The following is an 18,516-nucleotide window of genomic DNA, read 5'->3' as shown; positions in this document are numbered from 1 at the left end:
TACCTGCAGAGGAGCTTGTAGAAGGTTCAGAAACTTTTTTAAACAGAAAAGAATTGAATGAGCCGCAGACTGTTGAATTGTTGATTTTAATTTTCTTATTTCCCTGTGAACAAAAATGTGTGAAAAATCAATTTTTGTGAAAGATAATTTTCAAGCAAACATTTGATTTCAAAATTTCGTTTTTCCTCACTTCCACATGCCAACGTAAAGCGTATAAGAATGAAAAAATAAAAATAAATATTAGAAATGACTTGTTATGACTTTTTCATGTCCAATACAGATATTGATACTGCAACCTTACTAAAAATCTGCCGATATCAATCTGATGCGGTATATTCACCTCTTTTAAACAACTAAGTTGTTAATAATACCCAGAGGTCTAGTCCCAGACTAAAATGTCTGCTGGTCAGTGTATATTTGGTCATTGGATTTTCTTTTCAGAAACAGGTATCAAAGAACAAATAATAGCAGTTACTTTCTTTTGTTTGTTTTAAAATACAAAAATCAAAATTAAAATACAAGACAAAAGTTTCTCACATTCAAAAACAGATGACATGATTAAAAAAATCAGGTTTGACTTTAATTTTCAGTTTTGTACAACAAAAATTTAAATTATGAGAAAACAGAAAGGAAAAAAGATGAAAATTGATGCAAATGACGGAACAAAACATAAAATACAAAAATACTTAAAAGATGTAACAAGACAAAAAAAAAGAAGACGTAAAAGATGCAAAACCTCATAAAAAACCTAACAGGATGTGAAAGGCCGAAACAAAACAAAAAAGACGCAACATACAAAAAAAAGAGATTTGACTATTTATTAGATTATTTAGACATTAGATTATTGACAAACACAAACACTACTAAAAGAATGAATGAAAAAATACAATATGTCAATATTGTGTAAGAAAGACAATTTAATGCAAGACAGAACATCAAGTTCATACAATATTTTATTTTTACATTTTATCATTTTGCATTTTAAATGCCTTTGATGTGTTTCATCCATACAGGCCACATACAGCAGGCCCCCATAAAGGTATAAAATCTGAGATACAAGCATCTCAAACAAAGTACAAGTTAATACAGAGAACATAAATACAAGGTAAACTTTTTGAAAAAGTAAATGTTTAACAAAAGTGAGAAGAACATCACAGATCAGGAATCATTTTTTTCTCTCTAGCAATAGCATGAATGTGATGGATACTTCAGAGCTTCTGTTGATCATTACTTGAGTTGGAAGTAAAAGTGGCATTCTCTTTTCACCACAGACAATGTTAAATGACTGATAATTTGAGCTCTTCTATGATTTGAATCAACATGAATCTTTCCTAGCAACTTCAGAACTCTATATAATAATCTAACCTTCTACTTCTATGTCCTACCACAGCACAGTGTGAGCACATTCCCAAGAATCTGATTATGATGTGTCTGCAATTAATTTCATTTACATACTTACTCATGAAACATGAGGTCCATTATAGTTCATTTAGAGAAAATGTTCTTAGATTTGTTCTTGAACTTAGTCTGAAAATAATTTCTGGTGGTGTGCTTAATTTAAATTCATCAAATATATTGAGCCTATAAAAGATTGCTTAAGCACATTCTGAGAAAAAAAAACCTGTAACTTAGGCACCAGAAATCTATAAATCTTAAGTTAAAATTGACAGTACCTGCTTTATAATCAGTGATGTGCCCCTATAATATAACACAGATTAGGGTTTAATCAGGGATAGCCATGAAACATAAGAGAAAAGTCCTTTTAGGAGGGTGAGATCACTGCAATGGTACAGGATACTGATGCCAGGCAAAACATATTATATAGTGGACTTAGCAGTTTATTGAAAAAAAAAAAAAAAAGACAAATAGGTCACTTGGGAGTGTGTCGCTTAATAATTGATAAATCCTGTCATGTTGCTCATAAATCTAATGCAGGAAAAGTCAAGTCTAGACTTTACTTAAAGATATAATCATTTCTGCACCAAAGTAATATATAAGAAATAACTGCTTATACTTGACTTTCATCTTAAGATTAAAATTGATCATAAGTCTGTTTTAGAAATGAAACCTCTGGTTTGGTATTTGGTTATCTGAATTACATACACTTGTGTCTCTTCAGCTGAGATGACCAGGTGAAGTTTGTCTTGCATTTGTCACACCAGTACGGTTTGTGTCCTGTGTGGACACGCTGATGCTGTGAGAGATCAGATGATGAAGAGAAACTTTTATCACAGAGTTGACACTGGTGTGGTTTGAGGCCAGCATGGGAAAGCTTGTGTTTGCGATATGTAGACACACTATTTAAACTCTTCCCACACTGTGCACAGCTGTAGTGTTTGTCTCCAGTGTGGACATGTTTATGATACAAATATGAATCGTAGCAACTGAAAACTTTACCACATAGCTGGCAAGTGTAGATTTTTTCTTTAGTGTGGATGTTTCTGTGTTTACTGTAATTACTTAACTGAGTGAATCTCTTCCCACAATCCACACATCTGTGTGGTTTCAGTCCAGTGTGGATACGTTCGTGTGTGTTGCGATCTGATGAAGAAATGAAAGATTTGTCGCAGTGTCTGCAATGGTATGGCTTCTCTCCAGTGTGACTACGTTGGTGTCTCCTAAGGGTACCTGACAGAGAGAAAGCTTTACCACACTGGTCACAGATGAAGGGTTTCTCTCCAGTATGAACTCTCCGATGACCTGTTAGCTGTCCCATTGTTGTGAAAGTTTTCTCACATTGGTCACAGCTGTACGGTCTTTCTCCTGTGTGAATTCTCTGATGAATCTTTAATCGTTGTGATGTAGAAAATTCTCGCTCACAGAGTTGACAGCAGTAAGATCTGGGGTGTTTTGTGCCTCTCTCTTTCTATAGTGACAATGATACAGAGAGAAAGTATAAATGAAGTGCAGGTGGTGGACTTATGATAAAATGTTACTATCTCCATTTTCTACAGTGGCCCTGATAGCTCAACACATGGCAGCTTTATATAACACATGCACATATACAAAACACAAGCTGCAAATAGAGAAAACGACAATGGAAGTGCTTTTAGGGGACACAAGAAGTCAACACAGGTTGTTGTTGCTCCGCAAAGTTATTGAAGCTGGTCCACATATCATCCATTTATGATCATGTTGTGAAAAGTGGCTGCATGCACTTTGCAGGACTTTGCAAAGCAAAAAAATTCTATCAGACATTTTAATTATTTCTGAGAGGATTTAGTGTTTGAGACAGTTTTGTTGACAGAAAGCCTGTAGTCTGCATAATGTTCATATGGGCATAATTAGAAATATCCCAAAATATACACTACAGTAGACAAGCCTTGCAATATTAATGAAATGTCAACTTGATATTAAAAAAGTTACACATCACATATTACCACTTTCTACATGAGAGAGGAGATTTTGTTGTTGTATGTTGACTTTGTGTGTGTATTTTGTGTATCTGATCACCGCTGATGAAGGATAACCAGTACTGGGGTTTTGTGGTGATGAGGGACTTAGAGAGCTAGAGCTAGTTCACCAAAGATTGACGGTCTACGTCTTTAAAAATACATCTTGTGAAGTCATACAGTGATAATCTTACATGTGTTAAATTATTAATGAAGCTTCTTTAATTGTCATGCCCACAAGATATCACTGCACAACCAGAGTATGTCAAATCAAAGCGTCAGTTAGGTGAACTAGAGCGTTATTCCCACCGATAGCTCAGGAAGTACACATCAACCAGGTATACTTAAAAGTTTCCCCAGACCTACACCATCAGCAAGCATACATTAAACAGGAGACTCTGCAGAGCATGTGTCATTCTGAGAAGAGGTGAGGGAGGGGGTAGAATGCAGTAGAATAAGTAGAGCGCTCCACCCCTAGGAGATCTGTCATGGATGGCATTGTTCTCTATTTGGACTGTCTCAAATGGATAAACAAATAAAATAAAAATGTTTAATGGGCTGTCAACATGAGGGTCTAGGTATTGAATTCTGGTTTATACACACTTGTGTTTCTTCAACTGTGACCTCCAGGCCAAGTTTTTCTTACACTTGTCACACCAGAATGGTTTGTGTCTTGTGTGGACACGCTGATGCTGTGAGAGTTCAGATGATGAATAGAAACGTTTCTCACAGTGCTGGCACTCATAGGGTTTGATTCCAGCATGAATAAGCTTATGTTTGTGGCATGAAGTATAACTTCTGAAATTCCTCCCACATTGTGCACAGCTATATGATTTCTCTGTAGTATGGAGACGCTTGTGTCTTGAGCATGCACCTGCCGAAGAGAATGTTTTCTCACAGTGTTTGCACTTATACGGTTTCTCTCCAGTATGAATACGTTTATGACACAGATATGAACTGGAAGAACTACAGACTTTGCCACAAAGCTGACAAGGGTAGATTTTTACTCTATTATGGATGTTTTTATGATTCTTGAAATTACTTAGGTGAGCGAATCTCTTCCCACACTCCTCACAGCTGTACGGTTTCAATCCAGTGTGAGTCCGTTCATGTACTCCACGATCTGATGCTGAAATGAAAGATTTCTCACAGTGTCTGCAGTGGTAAGGTTTTTCTCCAGTGTGAAATCGTTGATGAACTCTTAAGCTTTGTATAAGAGTAAAACACTTCCCACATTGGTCACAGTGGTGTGGTTTTTCTCCAGTGTGAATAAGTTGGTGTCTCCTCAGATTGCATGACTGAGAGAAAGTTTTACTACACTGGTCACAGCTGAATGGTTTCTCTCCAGTGTGAATACGTTGGTGGCTCCTTAGACATTGTAATAGATGGAAAGTTTTCCCACATTGGTCACAGCTGTACGGTTTCTGTCCAGTGTGGATAACTAGGTGAGTCTTAAGGTTATCTGACCGAGAGAAAGCTTTACCGCAGTAGGCACAGCTGAATGGTTTCTCTCCACTATGAGTCTGTTGGTGTCTTGTAATTGTACGTGAACATGAAAAAGTTTTTCCACAATGGTCACAGCTGTATGGTTTCTTTCCAGTGTGCGTCTGCTGATGTTGTTTTAGATAATGGAGAGTGGTGAAAGCTTTCTCACAATGGTCACAGCTGTATGGTTTCTCTCCAGAATGAACTCTCTGGTGAATCTTTAATTGATGTGATGTAGTGAATTCTTTCTCACAGTGTTGACAGTGATGAGATCTGGATTTTTTTGTGCCTCTCTATCACACAAAGAGAGAGAGAGAAAGTGTCAGGCAACTGCAGTAGTGGGCTGAAGATACGATTTTATCACTCTGGTTTCCCTGAGAGCTCAACAGTTTTCCTGTAATGCACTGAATAGTCTTGGAAGAAACACTAATGCTCTTGTAGTTCTCCTGCATCCAATCATACAGTTGACTTTGCATGATGTGATGTGCAGGGAAATTAGTGGAGGTCCAGTTAAATAAAACACATGGTATCAGAGTAAAATTTGCATGAGGAGGAAGTCTGAATAAAAGTATGCTCAAATTGAGATGGAGCTTAAACATATGTGCTTTCACCAAGATGTGTATTGTCACCAAGTCTGACCACAAGCCCCTCGAATCCATACTGAGAAAGACTCCTGCAGCAGCACCAGGATCAATGAATGATATCACAGCTACAGAGATATGACATCACCATCTTGCACCACCCTGGAAAAGACATTCTAGTCGCAGACACATTGTCCAGAAAGTCAGTCTACATCAATGAGACCAATCTGAGTGAAGGCATGGATGCCCAGGTGCACATGCTTATTAATGACCTACAGCTGGCCTGAATAAAGAAAGAGCTGCCCAGTCAGTGTCACTGAATACTGGAATCACAGATACAAGATCACAGAAATAAGCGGCATATTTAAAGGTGAGAAGATCATCATTCCACACACACTTTGAAAAGAAATGCTGAGGCATATGCACAAGACACATGTGAGTAGGTAAGGGTGAACAAAGAGCTTGAGACATTCTATTTTGTCCGTCATAAACACACAAATCGAGGCCATGGTGAAGTGTTCAATATGCATGGAGCACCATAGCTCAAACACGAGAGAACCAATCATCTCACATCCGATTCTTGAGAAGCCATGGCAAGTCACTGCTACAGACTTGTTCAAGTCCATCAATTTACTTCTCTGTATGCCACTGTTCTTAATAACTGTCTGACTGTAGGGAAAGCTTATCATCATACAGACTCTATTCCTGCAGCTGGGAAACACACACACAGGAATTTTGTTTTGGGCATGAGAAGCTGCAGCCTTTATTCACTAACAAACTCAAACCTGCACTGTACATATAAACTAGAAAACCACATAGTAAAGGTTAAAATCTATCACAAAAACAAATTCTTCTCAGAAATCACTAAAATTACTTAAAGAATTCTACTTTTTTGCTCTGTATGGTTCTGCAAAGCACGTTCAGGGGTAACTTTCAGTGTATATGCAGAGTAGAGGAGCTGCAGAAGTCCAGAATATAAACCGAACAGATACTACATGGACCAATTTGAATAACTTGAATAGTGGCACTTTTTAATGTCCTCTGTAAACAATTCCATTGTTGTTTTCTCTATTTGCAGCCGTTTTTAAGGCTACCCATGTGTTGTCAAATTGATAAAAATGTTTTCTTCATTTGCTTGTGTTTTGTCTGTTTACGTACGTTTTGCAGTGTGTTGAGCTCTCAGGGCCACCATAGGCTTAGGTAAACACACAGGAGGTGACACACAAACCACTTCAAAATCACCTTTTGTGGAGAACTCATGCTTCTTCTTCGTTGGTCAGCCGTCCTGAAATCAGACAAAATGGTCTCCAGTGTTTCTCTCCACAGTCTCATCGGTGCAGCCGCCGAAGGAGGGAAAGCTTGGATGATTCCAACCGCCCCGAGCTGACAGGGTTCCAGAAAAAACGACCACTACATGAACATACTGAACATTAATGATCTGAGCAAATGATTTGGCCCCATAATACAAACAGCAATGGTTCTTGTCGATTCACTGTCTGCTGAAATCTTCCAGAGAGCTGCAGTATCAACCCCCTCAGAACCAACAGTAAATGGTTCAGTCCGAGCAGCACATCAGTCAGGGACGGTGGAAACTTCAGACCAGACACACAGAGATATGGAAGCCCATTTCTGCCATACAGAAAAATACAATAAAAAATTTTAAAAAAAGTAAAAAAAAAAAAAATTACATATTAAAAGAAAGAGAGAAGGAAAAAAAGGGGAAGGGAAAAAATTATTCAGCAATTCAGACAATTAAACTTTTTACACATAAAGGATACGATTCATAGAGTCTTGAATAGTTTGTTTGTATTGTGCATTTAAATTATTAAACTTCAAATAAAGATTTTCTGTTGCAAAATGTATTTCAGTGAATGTGTAAAACTTTTTTAAGATAGAGATTTATGATATAATACTGTTTTGTTCTGCTCTGCTGACATCATAAAAGACGAACGTTTTGTGTAGTAATGAAGAAGATGAATCCCATAATTCAATAAAGTTTATTTCAGCAGATTGATCAAATAAATTAGAATATTGTGTAAAATAAAGAAAAATTAATGATGGAACAATGAACAAAATGATCAGTAATTTTTTTTTTTTTATGAGTGTGAGTTTCAGCAAGTGAGCTGCAGTACAATAATAATGTAATAATAATCACTCTGGTGGTTTGATTTCTATAGATCAGTGTTATCCAATTTCAGCATTCTGACAGTTATTGCATTTTGTTCCTTTAGCTGCAATTTTATCAATACTTTAATCAATCTAAAATGATTTATAGTGTTTCTATTAAAGAATGAAGTAACTACAGTCAGTTCAAGAGAATCAATTATCATGTTTTCATGTCTCATCAGACCTCGAGAAGACAGCAGTGAGTCGAAGCAGCCAGTAGGTGGCAGCACATCACCACACCTGAACCTGCAGAGGAGCTTCAATGATCATCCAACCACCACAGAATACTCAACATACTTACTTTTTGTTCAAAAAACTCAGGAGGGGTAAACAAACATTTTTATTTATCATATCATCATCCTTTGTTGTTGTTGTTGTTGTCTGTTCTCATTAAAAGACATATTAATATGAACATACTCAAATAGAAACATCCTTTAAATGCACTGAACAACTTCAAACTCCACAGAAATTCATTCATATTCTTTCATAAAGGTCTGACCTGGAATCTGCGTGGTGACATATGTTTCATCTCTTTCCTGCATTTTTCATTCTATTAATATTAGAATGTGAATATCATGTCATAACAACATATTTACCAAGTAAGAATATGACCTTCAGTGGTCCTTACATGGTACAATGAAATAGTTGGGAAGAAAAACCACACATTTGCCCCCCCCAAGACTAATAGCAGTGGTGGAGTTGCTCTATATTGTGTATATAGTTTGTTATGAAGTTAAAGCAAATATGATACAGAAACTAAGCACAGTGTGAAGACTGGATGCTACAAAGTAACTAAGCAAATCATGGTCAGTTCTTTATCAAAATGCCCAAATACCTCAAAATCTTCAAAAGTGAGAGAATCTGTAAATAAAATATGCAATATTCAGGTAATATTTTTTTAATTACATATTCATCATATTCATTAAATCACTAAAAGGAACAATGTGTAGCAATGCAAGGATTAAGATTTTTGAATAAAACAGAACATAATTAAAGTAGATCCAAGCTAATGAATAAGAAAATAAATTCTTTTAAACATTAAAAAAGTGTAACAAAAACAACTAGTACGATTATTTCACATTGCAAGCATTAAAAGAAAGAAAGCATGAAAAAGATGAAATATCAGTATCACGTACAGAAGGATTATTGAATACAACAGATGACATGAAGTCAATACAAGAAGTGGTACAATACAATTAAAAAGTGTAAACAAGTTAAACAAAGGCAACAAGTTTGAGTTCTAAGTTCTTCTCAACTTCATAAGTAGAAAAGTTGTGGCACATTATCAGAGCAAAGAGCAGCTTTACATTTTATTAAATTGTCTTTGTTGACGCGATTCATCCTAAGAGCACGACTGAATGACAACAGTCACTTCCAGGCAGACAACTGGCAGCTGATTTTAATTGTGATAAATTAAATCTGCTAACTTGTTTATTTCTGATTTTCAGCTGTAAATGTAAACAGATCTTATAAGACATTGTGAGACCTGCTGTGCTTATTTTATGTACTGTGTTGCTTTGCTATCATCTTTGATAAGCCAAATCTATCAAACAATAACTGGTTGAACTAACTGCTAATCTGCCTCGAGGTCGTCTTTTTTTCCCTCTTTACAGGAACCGAAACTGAGTTCCTGTTCCCAAGGTTCAGTGCCACTGGATAAATGTAACCATCATACATTTTTACTGCTGCTGTTCTTTTAAAGTAACAATTTCGTAAATCTTGATGCAGAGATGTTGTCTTGTGAAAAGACAAGACACACAAGCTGTTTGACTCTAAAAAAAAAAAAAAAAAAAAGGAAAAAGGGATCTGATCTAAAAGCCGTCACTTTCGTCTCCAATGGACAAAATCCTACAAACTGTCTTTGCAAATTTTCCATGGTGTTACACCGTCATCATATAACCAGATCAGAAGCTTATGGTGTTTAATGTATTATTATTATTATTATTGTTATTATTATTATTATTACTGCATTTAATATTATGGTGGTAACTACAGACAGAGAGGCTGATGCATTGGAGCCAATATTAACAATAATTCATAACATTATTACATGCAAGTTCAAAAATAAAAAGGCAGATTTTTCATTTTAGGAGATTTGTCTAATTTTCTCTGTTGCTTCATCAATGAACAACAGTAAATATACGAAAGCGTTTCTTATCAAATCACTTGATTGATGGAATAATCAATAGAATACTAGATTACTAAAATAACTGATAGCTGTAGCCCTAATTTAATCCTAACCCGTTTTTGTTGCTTATCAAAAAAATGATTGGACCAGAGACTTTTTGTGATCCAATCCACCCCTGCAGTGCACTCATGATCATTATTTTTACACGACACACGTAAGCTGTAGACATGTGGCTTCCTCCATTTTCCAATCCATGTCATGATTTGATTACAAAAGTGGGGATCAGGGAGGAAGTTTTTCTGATCAGATTACGCAATTAATTGATGGAGTATTCAGTAGAAAACTCAAACACTAAAATAATCAAAGGCTGCAGCCCGATTTATAGCCAAACTGTCAAGTTTCAGCTGTCAGTTTCTTTATCTTGTGGCCCAACATGTGAACTGGGTATCTACTTTAAGCCAACGTTGGTCAAAGCATAAAACATACATTTTAGATGAATGAGAGGTATACATTTTGAAGTAGCACCATGAAAAGAAAAAAAACATTTAACATGTTGTTGCAATTAAACGACATGTACATGAGGCTCTTCTACCCAGAATTTACTGTAAACAAATATTCTGTTTGGTTCTATAGTGTTGAATTATATACAAAAGAATCAAGGCAAAGACCTGACAGGTGGACAGTATCACTTTCAGCCAGAAGAGGCTCGAACAAAATACAATTTAGTACAGAGAACAGGTTTTAACACAAGTATGAGATAAACATAACAGATCAGGAGTCATATTTTTCTCTGATGCACCCTTGAGGGTGTTATAATCATGAGATACATAAGAAAAATCAGGGCCTGTACTCCAAACCAGGATTTATGGTTAACAAGGTCACTTTCAAGATTAACTCCTATGACAGTGGCTCACTTCCCCCAGAGTACAAATGAATCTTACAGTTTGTCTTTTTGTGACATGGTTATATTGTGCATGCAGTGCATCATGGGACAGGCTTCAGGGACTATGAACACCAGGGGCCTCATTTATAAATGTGGCATATTCATAGATGAAGCCGTACAGGTGCTTACAGGTGATTTTTAAAAATCTGAATAATTTTTGTACATAAGCACTTTCTGTGTTTTGTCTGTACACTATCTTTGATGAATGAGGCCCCTAGTGACTTGAAAACTGCAAATATGAACTTCTGAAATTGAAACCACAAGATATTTAGGTTACTTATAATGAAAGCAATGTTATCACTTGATAACACCCCCCCCCCCCAACTCTACATCATGTTTATATGTTTCTCAAGAATCAGATCATGATGAGTGCATACCTCTTTGCATTTCATTTCATTTTAACTCACTCATGCAACATGAGGTTCCTGGTCTGGTATTTCATTCTCTGGTGAGACACACTTGTGACTCTCTTGACTCAAGTTTTTCTTACACTTGTCACACCAGTATGGTTTGTATCCTGTGTGGGTACGCTCATGTCGTTTGACTTCAGTTGATGTGTAGAAAGATTTGTAACAGTATTGACACTGATGTTGTTTGAGTCCAGTATGGATCAGTTTGTGTTTGTGATATGAAGATGAATGCCTGAAATTCTTCCCACACTGTTCACAGCTGTACTGTGTCTGGTTGGTTCCAGTGTGGACATGCTCGTGCTTTGCACGTGTGTCTGCTGATCTGAAGGCCTGGTCACAGTATCTGCACTTGAAGGGCTTCTCTCCAGTATGGATACGTTCATGATACAGATATGAACTGGAGGAAGTAAAGGCTTTCCCACATAGATGACAAGGGTAAAGTTTTTCTCTAGTGTGGACGTTTCTGTGGGTGGTGTAATGACCTAGCTGACTGAAGCTCTTCCCACATTCCTTGCAGGTGTATGGTTTCACTCCTGTGTGGATCCGTTCGTGCACTCTGCATTCTGATGAAGCAATGAAAGCTTTGTCACAGAATCTGCAGTGAAACGGTTTCTCTCCAGTGTGGATTCGTTGGTGTTTCTTGAGATCACCCAAGTGAGCGAAAGCTGTCCCACACTGGTCACAGCTGTATGGTCTCTCTCCAGTGTGAACTTTCATATGAGTCTTTAGTCGATACGATGTAGGGAATGCTTTCTCACAGTGTGGGCAGCGGTGGGATTTCTGGGTTTTTGTGCCTCTCTTTTTCTGTAGAGAGAGACAAAGACAGAGAGAGAGAGAGAGTGTGATTCCAGCTTCTTAAATATACATTTTCTGGTTTCTTCCCTTCTTTATAACAGTAAACTAAATTTTTTTGGGTTAAGGGCAAAACAATACATTTAAGAATGTTAACTTTTATTCCTATTAAATGATGAATAGAGAAAATAATCATCAGTTGCAGCCATATTTGTCACTTTTACCTGATTCATTAGTGTTGGCAGACACCTATACCTGCATAAGGACCTGGAATTAACTTTTTAGGTCATCAGACAGACGTGTGGTCGAAAATTTCTACCCTTTTTTACAAGCCAAAATATAAAATGTATAGAGCCTATAATACATACATAATAACTATGGTTGTTTACTGTTCGCATCTGAACCGATACCAGTACAAAGAATTCACTTCTGGTACCCATAACACCATTTTTCAGTACTTTGCTTTCCTCTGTCATAACAATCATTGAATTTGTTTTATAAAAATAAGTTTGAACTTATCTATGTCAACATTTAATTCAGAGCGTTTTACCACACTTAATAAAATCCTAAGTGTCCTAAACAAATATTTGATTTGTCTTTTTTTTTTCTTACAGTGCAGTGTGCTAGCTACACAGGCCAACTACTAATGTTATCTACACAGACTAACTACTTGCGTTAGCTACACATGTCAACTAATATGATCAGCTAAACAGATCAACCTCTAACATTAACTATATAGACCAACGACTAACATTAGCTACATAGACGACCACTAATGTTAACTACACAGAATGACTGCTAGCGTTGGCTACATAGGCCAACTACTAATGTCAGCTATGTAGATCATCTGCTACTAATATTAGCTACACAACTCAACCGCTAACATTAGCTTCACCAGATTATTGGTTATCATAGGCAGTAAAACCTGCTTAAGATAATGACAGTGTTTCACTTCTCATCCAAGAGGCTTCTTCAGTTCTGTTATATTAGGTCTAACAATTTCAACATATTTGGTGTTGTATCACTTTGTACCTACTTTGATACTGTGATATTTGGATTAGATTATTATCTACATTTTTAAACAAGTAATCAGTCATTGTAAAGTAACACTGGGCTGAGTTTGGGCTGGTTTGATCACAGAGCAGGCGTGACAACCCTGCACTTTTATGCTGTGGACATGAGGGAGAGACGAGCAGAGCAGACAAATTCACAAACACATAAAAAGCTTTAAATCAATGACGTTATAATAAAGATCAGCTACACATGTGATTAGCAAACAGCAGAGGAGCTGAACGCGAGTAAACAGGCTGCTGTGTCTCTGCTATCAGAAATACAGAACTTTAAGAGGAAAGGTGCTTCTAATGAGTCTAATAAAACATCTATTACTCTAAAACGTTGATAAATTTGCATGAACAGCGTCAAGCTCAGATGGAGCCAAAAGACAGGAAGGAGCCGCTTCACGTGGTCAAACGTCACTCCGAGCCCCAATAATGCTGATATGTAAAGTAAAGAACATTAATGTCGGCCGACATCAACAAACACACAACACACTTTTTAAAATCACCTTTTGAGGAGAACTCATGCTTCTTCTTCGTCAGTCTGCCGTCCTGAAGTCAGACAAAATGGCCGCGGCGGTTCCTCACCAGAGTCTCCTGTCAGCAGTGCAGCCGTGAAACCAGCCGCCCTGAACTGACGGAGCTCCACAAAAACACCACGTTCACAATAATTATCCGAGCAAACGATACCTGAGACGGTCAGTGATGTCGTGTCTGTTCATTCCTTTTCTGATAAAAACATCCAAGTGGCCGAAGTATCACCCCCTCAGTACAAACACAGAGTGGTTCAGTCCTATCGAGCTGCTCCTCGTATCTGACTGGTGAGCGGCTCGGACTGAACCATTCACTGTTTGTAGGGGGGAGATACGGTGGACGAACACGGTATCATTTTATAGCTGGGATTCTACAAAGCTAAACTACTTTATTAGGGACCCTATATAATTTCCTCGGATGATTCATGGTCTCTGTGTTCATGAAGTATTTTTGAGGACCCCTGTCATCCCTGGGACGGTTGGTATGATCCAAGCTTCCCTCCTCCAGCAGCTCAGCCTCTGTGTTCATGTGAGACAGTCGAGTGGACATCATCACCTGTCTGACGAAGAAGAAGAAGCATGAGTTCTCCACTTCAGGTGACTTTAAAGGTCTTTGTGTGTTTGTTCATGTCGGCCGACATTATTGTTCCTTATTTTATAACATTATTGGGGCTCGGAGTGACGATTGACCACGTTGAGCAGCGCCTTCCGGTTTGTTCTCTAGCTGAGATTTTACGCCGAACGCTGAAATCGATCGATAACCACACAACCAGTGGTGATATTTATCATATTAGGTTTACTTTACCATGTCTCCAAAACACTCTGCTCTTCAGGGCTGAAGTCTCTTTCCCTCTGAAAGGGATATAACTGAGATAGCATTAGCACTAGCTTAGCTTTAGCCTTCCTTCCAGCAGACTAGAGCTGAACGATTTGAAGAAATATGTAACAGCAATGAGTTTGCTTGATATTGCAACGGCGATATGATTTGCGATATTAGAGGAAAGCATCATTAATTGTTCAGTCCTACAACCAATGAGACTTTGATTAGTTTTGGGAAGCTGCAGCGTTTAATTGACACGTGCACATTATTATGGACTTGCAACATTAAGTTAAATGTTATCTATAATTAATTCACTGTCATTAAATTTCTGCTCCATGTCCCTCTATGGGGGGGCAGGTGTGAGTGTGGTGCTATATGCAACAGTAATGTTTACCCTGCTGTGAACAAGGTCCTAATAATGTCCAAATCTCTAACAATGGAATTGCCATTAGTGTTGTATATAGAGCACTTCTAGTGTTGGTCACCCTTTGTAAAGTGCCATGTTAAATTTGGGGTTAATATTTTGTTGACGATGTCAAAAATTTGCTATTTTAAGTAAACCATGCATGCTGCATACAGGTTGCAGTGATAGTAGCAGCAAAAATATAAGAAGATAGATAATGCATGATATGCAGTATTAGAGGTAATTCTAATTTTTATGTCATATCGTCATACATTTTGATTTAAAGTGTTAAAAATGACTATGGTGTGATTTTATTCTTTGTGCATCTTTTCCATCGATAAAAACCTTCAATGTCATTCTTTGCTCTTATTTCAGTGAAGAAATATTCTCCAGTTCTCACATAACTGATGCTATCATTGCTAACCTCTTCAGGAGCTGCCATTGTTTGTTTGAGATGAGTCGCTTCCATGGACTTGAAATCATGCCTATAGCTGCCAGTAGTCCCTGGTGCGGACACAAACAGTTAGCTTTGAGCCTGGCAAGATGTATTCTCACGTGATCTTAAGAATCCAGCTGCCTCACAAGTTAAGGCATCCTCAGAAACCAGAAAATATTCACATTTAAAAAGCTCGACTAATAGAAATGACCCAAACGGATGAATCAATTAAAAAACAGTTGGCAATTATTTTATTAATCATATCAGATACCCACATGTTGCCTGTTGTCAGTACTTGTATTTCTACTGGTTTTGTCTGATCCTGCCGTCTTGTAGTGTTACACACAAGTGTCACAGCAGCATTTTTGTTTACAGTAATAACACTCAGTAGTATGCCCTTCCTCTGGATATCTTATTATCATTTATTTATACCTTTTGTGGTGGTGAATCTGGCCTGCAATATGGTTTGGACTGATAATAAGGAGTGTAACAGTTGTGTGAGAGCTGTCATTGGTTTTATTTCCAGACTCTGGCATTTTACACAGTTCATACATACAGGAGATGAAGACAGATTTGGACAGATGAGGCACAGTGTGTGGCTGAAGGCATTGTAGAGTATTTTACACACAGAAACTGAATCCGAAATCTTCTTGGTAATATATGCACAGTATTAGAAGATATTATTCCAATTATCACTGCTCTGTTCTGTAAGGGGTATTATTAAAGATGGACGGCTCTAGATTCTGTTTTCCTCATGAAGAATGTGCTTTTGCCTTCCAAGCCGTAATGGTTCGATCTCAGGTCTACCTCAGCTACCAGCTGCCTCTCCTTTTCCAACATGTCACCACATTTAGGTATCAGTCTTTCTTAGTAGTCACAGGCTCACCAGATGCAAAATGTCTTTACATGTCATATCACAGCTGTTAAGGTGGGCCCATTTTAAGCCACCAGATATTTTAAGCCACCCTCTCCTTTACCAATTGATTGGCTGAAGATAAGATAGAAAACAGAGTCTAGACAGTTATCCTGTGATGCTCTATGAGTCGTCGTCTTGTTCGTCTAATTGTAGTCTAATGAAGCTGATCGTAAAGGTTAAATATTAGTTACAAACAGTAAATCTCCTCAGAAATCATGAAAGTGACTGGTAGAATTCCAGTTTTCCACTCTGTAAGGTCCTGTGAGGGGTGTGCAGTGGTCAGTGTCAGCTCTTGTGCAGAGTAGATCAGCAGCAGCAGAAGTTAGTCCACATCATAAACATATTAACCAGTAATACGCAGACCTGACCTTAATAACTTCATGAGTCACAAACCATGGTAGCAGGCCATGTTCAACACTTTTTAGTGTCCTCTGAAAACACTTCCATTGTCGAGTTTTTCTATCAGCATATTTTTAAAATGCTGTGCATGTGTTGTTAAAATTTCTGTTCTTAATTGGCCTGCATTTTACATCTGTTTTCTGAAGTTGAAGTGTGTTGAGCTCTCAGAGCCAGTGTACAAACCAGAGGTAACGTTTTCTCTTCAGTCCACCATTGTGCTTCACTTATACTGTTTTTCTCTGTGTCTTTGTCTGTTACAGAAACAGAGAGGCACAAAAAAACGCAGATCTCACCGCTGTCCATACTGTGAGAAAGAATTCCCCACATCACACCGATTAAATATTCATCAGCGAGTTCACACTGGAGAGAGACCGTACAGCTGTGAGCAGTGTGGAAAAACTTTCTGTCAGTCAAGTAACCTCAGGAAACACCAACGTATTCACACTGGAGAGAAACTATACTCCTGCAGACACTGTGAGAAATCTTTCACTACTTCATCATACCGCAGAATACATGAAGGGCTCCATACTGGACTGAAACCATACAACTGTGAGGAGTGTGGGAAGAGCTTCACTCAGCTAGGTTCTTATACAAGACACAAGAATTTCCACACTAAAGAAAGGATCTACCCTTGTCAGCTATGTGGGAAAGTCTTTAGCTCCTATGATTCATATCTGTATCATGAACGTATCCACACTGGAGAGAAATCCTACAAGTGCAAGTACTGTGAGAAAACATTTAGATCAGCAGACACATGCACAAAACATGAACGTATCCACACCGGGGAGAAACCATACAGCTGTGCACAATGTGGGAAGAGTTTCAGTCATTTATTTTCATATCGCAAACACAAACTTATCCATGCTGGACTTAAACCACACCAGTGTCAAGACTGTGACAGACGTTTCTATTCATCGTCTAATCTCTCACGGCATCAGCGTATCCACACGGGAGACAAACCCTACTGGTGTGACAAATGTAACAAAAACTTTACCTGGTCACACAAGCTGAAGAATCACAAGTGTGTCTTGCTTGATAATGAAATACAAAACTTGGGCCCTGATGTTTCATGAGTTTGTAAATTAAATAAAATGCTGAGAGGTATTTGCACATTATAAGGAGGTTCTTGAGAATGTCCTCACATCATGTTGTAATATGAAGTGACACTAAAGGTTAAAACACCATACAGAGTTATGAAGTTGCCAGCAGCATGACACTGTGAAAGTGCTGTAATTGTTTGTGTGATCACTTTGCTGATGGGAGGATGTGACAGACCCTGAACTGTTGCATTTTTTAAAAATATCTTTGTTATGATAACTTTCATATATGGCATTATTACGTTAGCATATCCTTAATGAACTTGATGACAAACATTATCCCAGCACAATCTAATCTGTAACATTTCAATGTCATTCAATGATTAGAGAATGTTACTCCACACTTTGCCTTTCTTCCATTCTCTCCTTCACTTAAGAAACTTGTAAGCCTAATGGGTTTTTCACCTTAACAGTCATTTTAAGGGCTAAGATGCTTTGTGAATAACTTTTGTCTTTACCAAGATCTAGTCTTAACTTTAAGTGGAAATTCTCAGAATGTCATAAATATGAGAAATTTATTAAAAGTTCATCACTAGGAGCAACTGTTGCACGGTATACTGAAATTTCTTTTTTTCTTCTTTTTTAATTTAAAACAATTGCTGATCTGTTAGATATCAAATATTGAACTAGGATAGTTTCAGTCTCAAGTGTTGTTTAAGTATCAAGTAATGTGATACTAAATTTGGTTTTGGCATTGAACTCAACATTTTGGCATTATGTCAACACTACTTGGAAGCTTTATGAATGTGATCTCAGGTGTACACAGTCCCTCTAGCTTGTTCTGTGATATATGCACAGAATTGCCATGTGACAAAAAGACACTTTGAGTGGTAGATCAGGTTTCCTCTAGTGTGTGAGGAGCGTTACACCCTCAGGGGGACACTGGAGAGAAACAGTGATTCCTGATCTGTCATGTTTATCTCATACTTTGTTAAACTTTTTTTTTTTTTTTTAAGATGT

The 18,516-nt window shown here is 37.5% G+C and overlaps 4 protein-coding genes across 6 annotated transcripts; 1 reads left to right on the top strand and 3 right to left on the bottom strand.

Annotated features, from left to right (window-relative positions):
- Nucleotides 1-952: 952 nt before the first annotated feature.
- Nucleotides 953-3,145, bottom strand: LOC146305142 (uncharacterized). The gene has a single exon (XM_084712133.1). It carries the CDS (start codon nucleotides 2,714-2,716, stop codon nucleotides 2,096-2,098), a length of 621 nt encoding a protein of 206 aa, XP_084568259.1. The 5' UTR covers nucleotides 2,717-3,145; the 3' UTR covers nucleotides 953-2,095.
- Nucleotides 3,146-3,965: 820 nt separating this feature from the next.
- Nucleotides 3,966-6,909, bottom strand: LOC146305141 (uncharacterized). Of its 2 annotated transcripts, XM_084712056.1 has the most exons (3): nucleotides 6,701-6,909; nucleotides 4,939-5,170; nucleotides 3,966-4,854 (listed from the first exon to the last, which is right to left on the bottom strand). In XM_084712056.1, exons 1-3 carry the CDS (start codon nucleotides 6,788-6,790, stop codon nucleotides 3,986-3,988), a joined length of 1,191 nt encoding a protein of 396 aa, XP_084568182.1. In that variant the 5' UTR covers nucleotides 6,791-6,909; the 3' UTR covers nucleotides 3,966-3,985. The 2 variants fall into 2 exon arrangements, with proteins under 2 accessions (XP_084568182.1, XP_084568181.1); XM_084712055.1 differs by having other exon boundaries at nucleotides 3,966-5,170.
- Nucleotides 6,910-8,506: 1,597 nt separating this feature from the next.
- Nucleotides 8,507-13,711, bottom strand: LOC146305140 (uncharacterized). The gene is made up of 2 exons (XM_084712115.1): nucleotides 13,462-13,711; nucleotides 8,507-11,909 (listed from the first exon to the last, which is right to left on the bottom strand). The coding sequence occupies exons 1-2, from the start codon at nucleotides 13,477-13,479 to the stop codon at nucleotides 11,103-11,105; spliced, it is 825 nt and encodes a 274-aa protein (XP_084568241.1). The 5' UTR covers nucleotides 13,480-13,711; the 3' UTR covers nucleotides 8,507-11,102.
- Nucleotides 13,712-13,811: 100 nt separating this feature from the next.
- On the top strand, nucleotides 13,812-18,094 carry LOC146305139 (uncharacterized). Of its 2 annotated transcripts, none has more exons than XM_084712111.1 (2): nucleotides 13,812-14,094; nucleotides 16,720-18,094. In XM_084712111.1, exons 1-2 carry the CDS (start codon nucleotides 14,065-14,067, stop codon nucleotides 17,530-17,532), a joined length of 843 nt encoding a protein of 280 aa, XP_084568237.1. In that variant the 5' UTR covers nucleotides 13,812-14,064; the 3' UTR covers nucleotides 17,533-18,094. The 2 variants fall into 2 exon arrangements, with proteins under 2 accessions (XP_084568237.1, XP_084568238.1); XM_084712112.1 differs by having other exon boundaries at nucleotides 13,816-14,082.
- The last annotated feature ends 422 nt before the right edge of the window (nucleotides 18,095-18,516 follow it).

The sequence above is a fragment of the Lutjanus erythropterus genome, chromosome 23 (assembly GCF_056507025.1).
Source record: "Lutjanus erythropterus isolate fLutEry1 chromosome 23, fLutEry1.hap2, whole genome shotgun sequence".
NCBI lineage: Eukaryota > Metazoa > Chordata > Actinopteri > Lutjaniformes > Lutjanidae > Lutjanus > Lutjanus erythropterus.
This window is presented reverse-complemented; position numbering and strand designations above follow the sequence as displayed.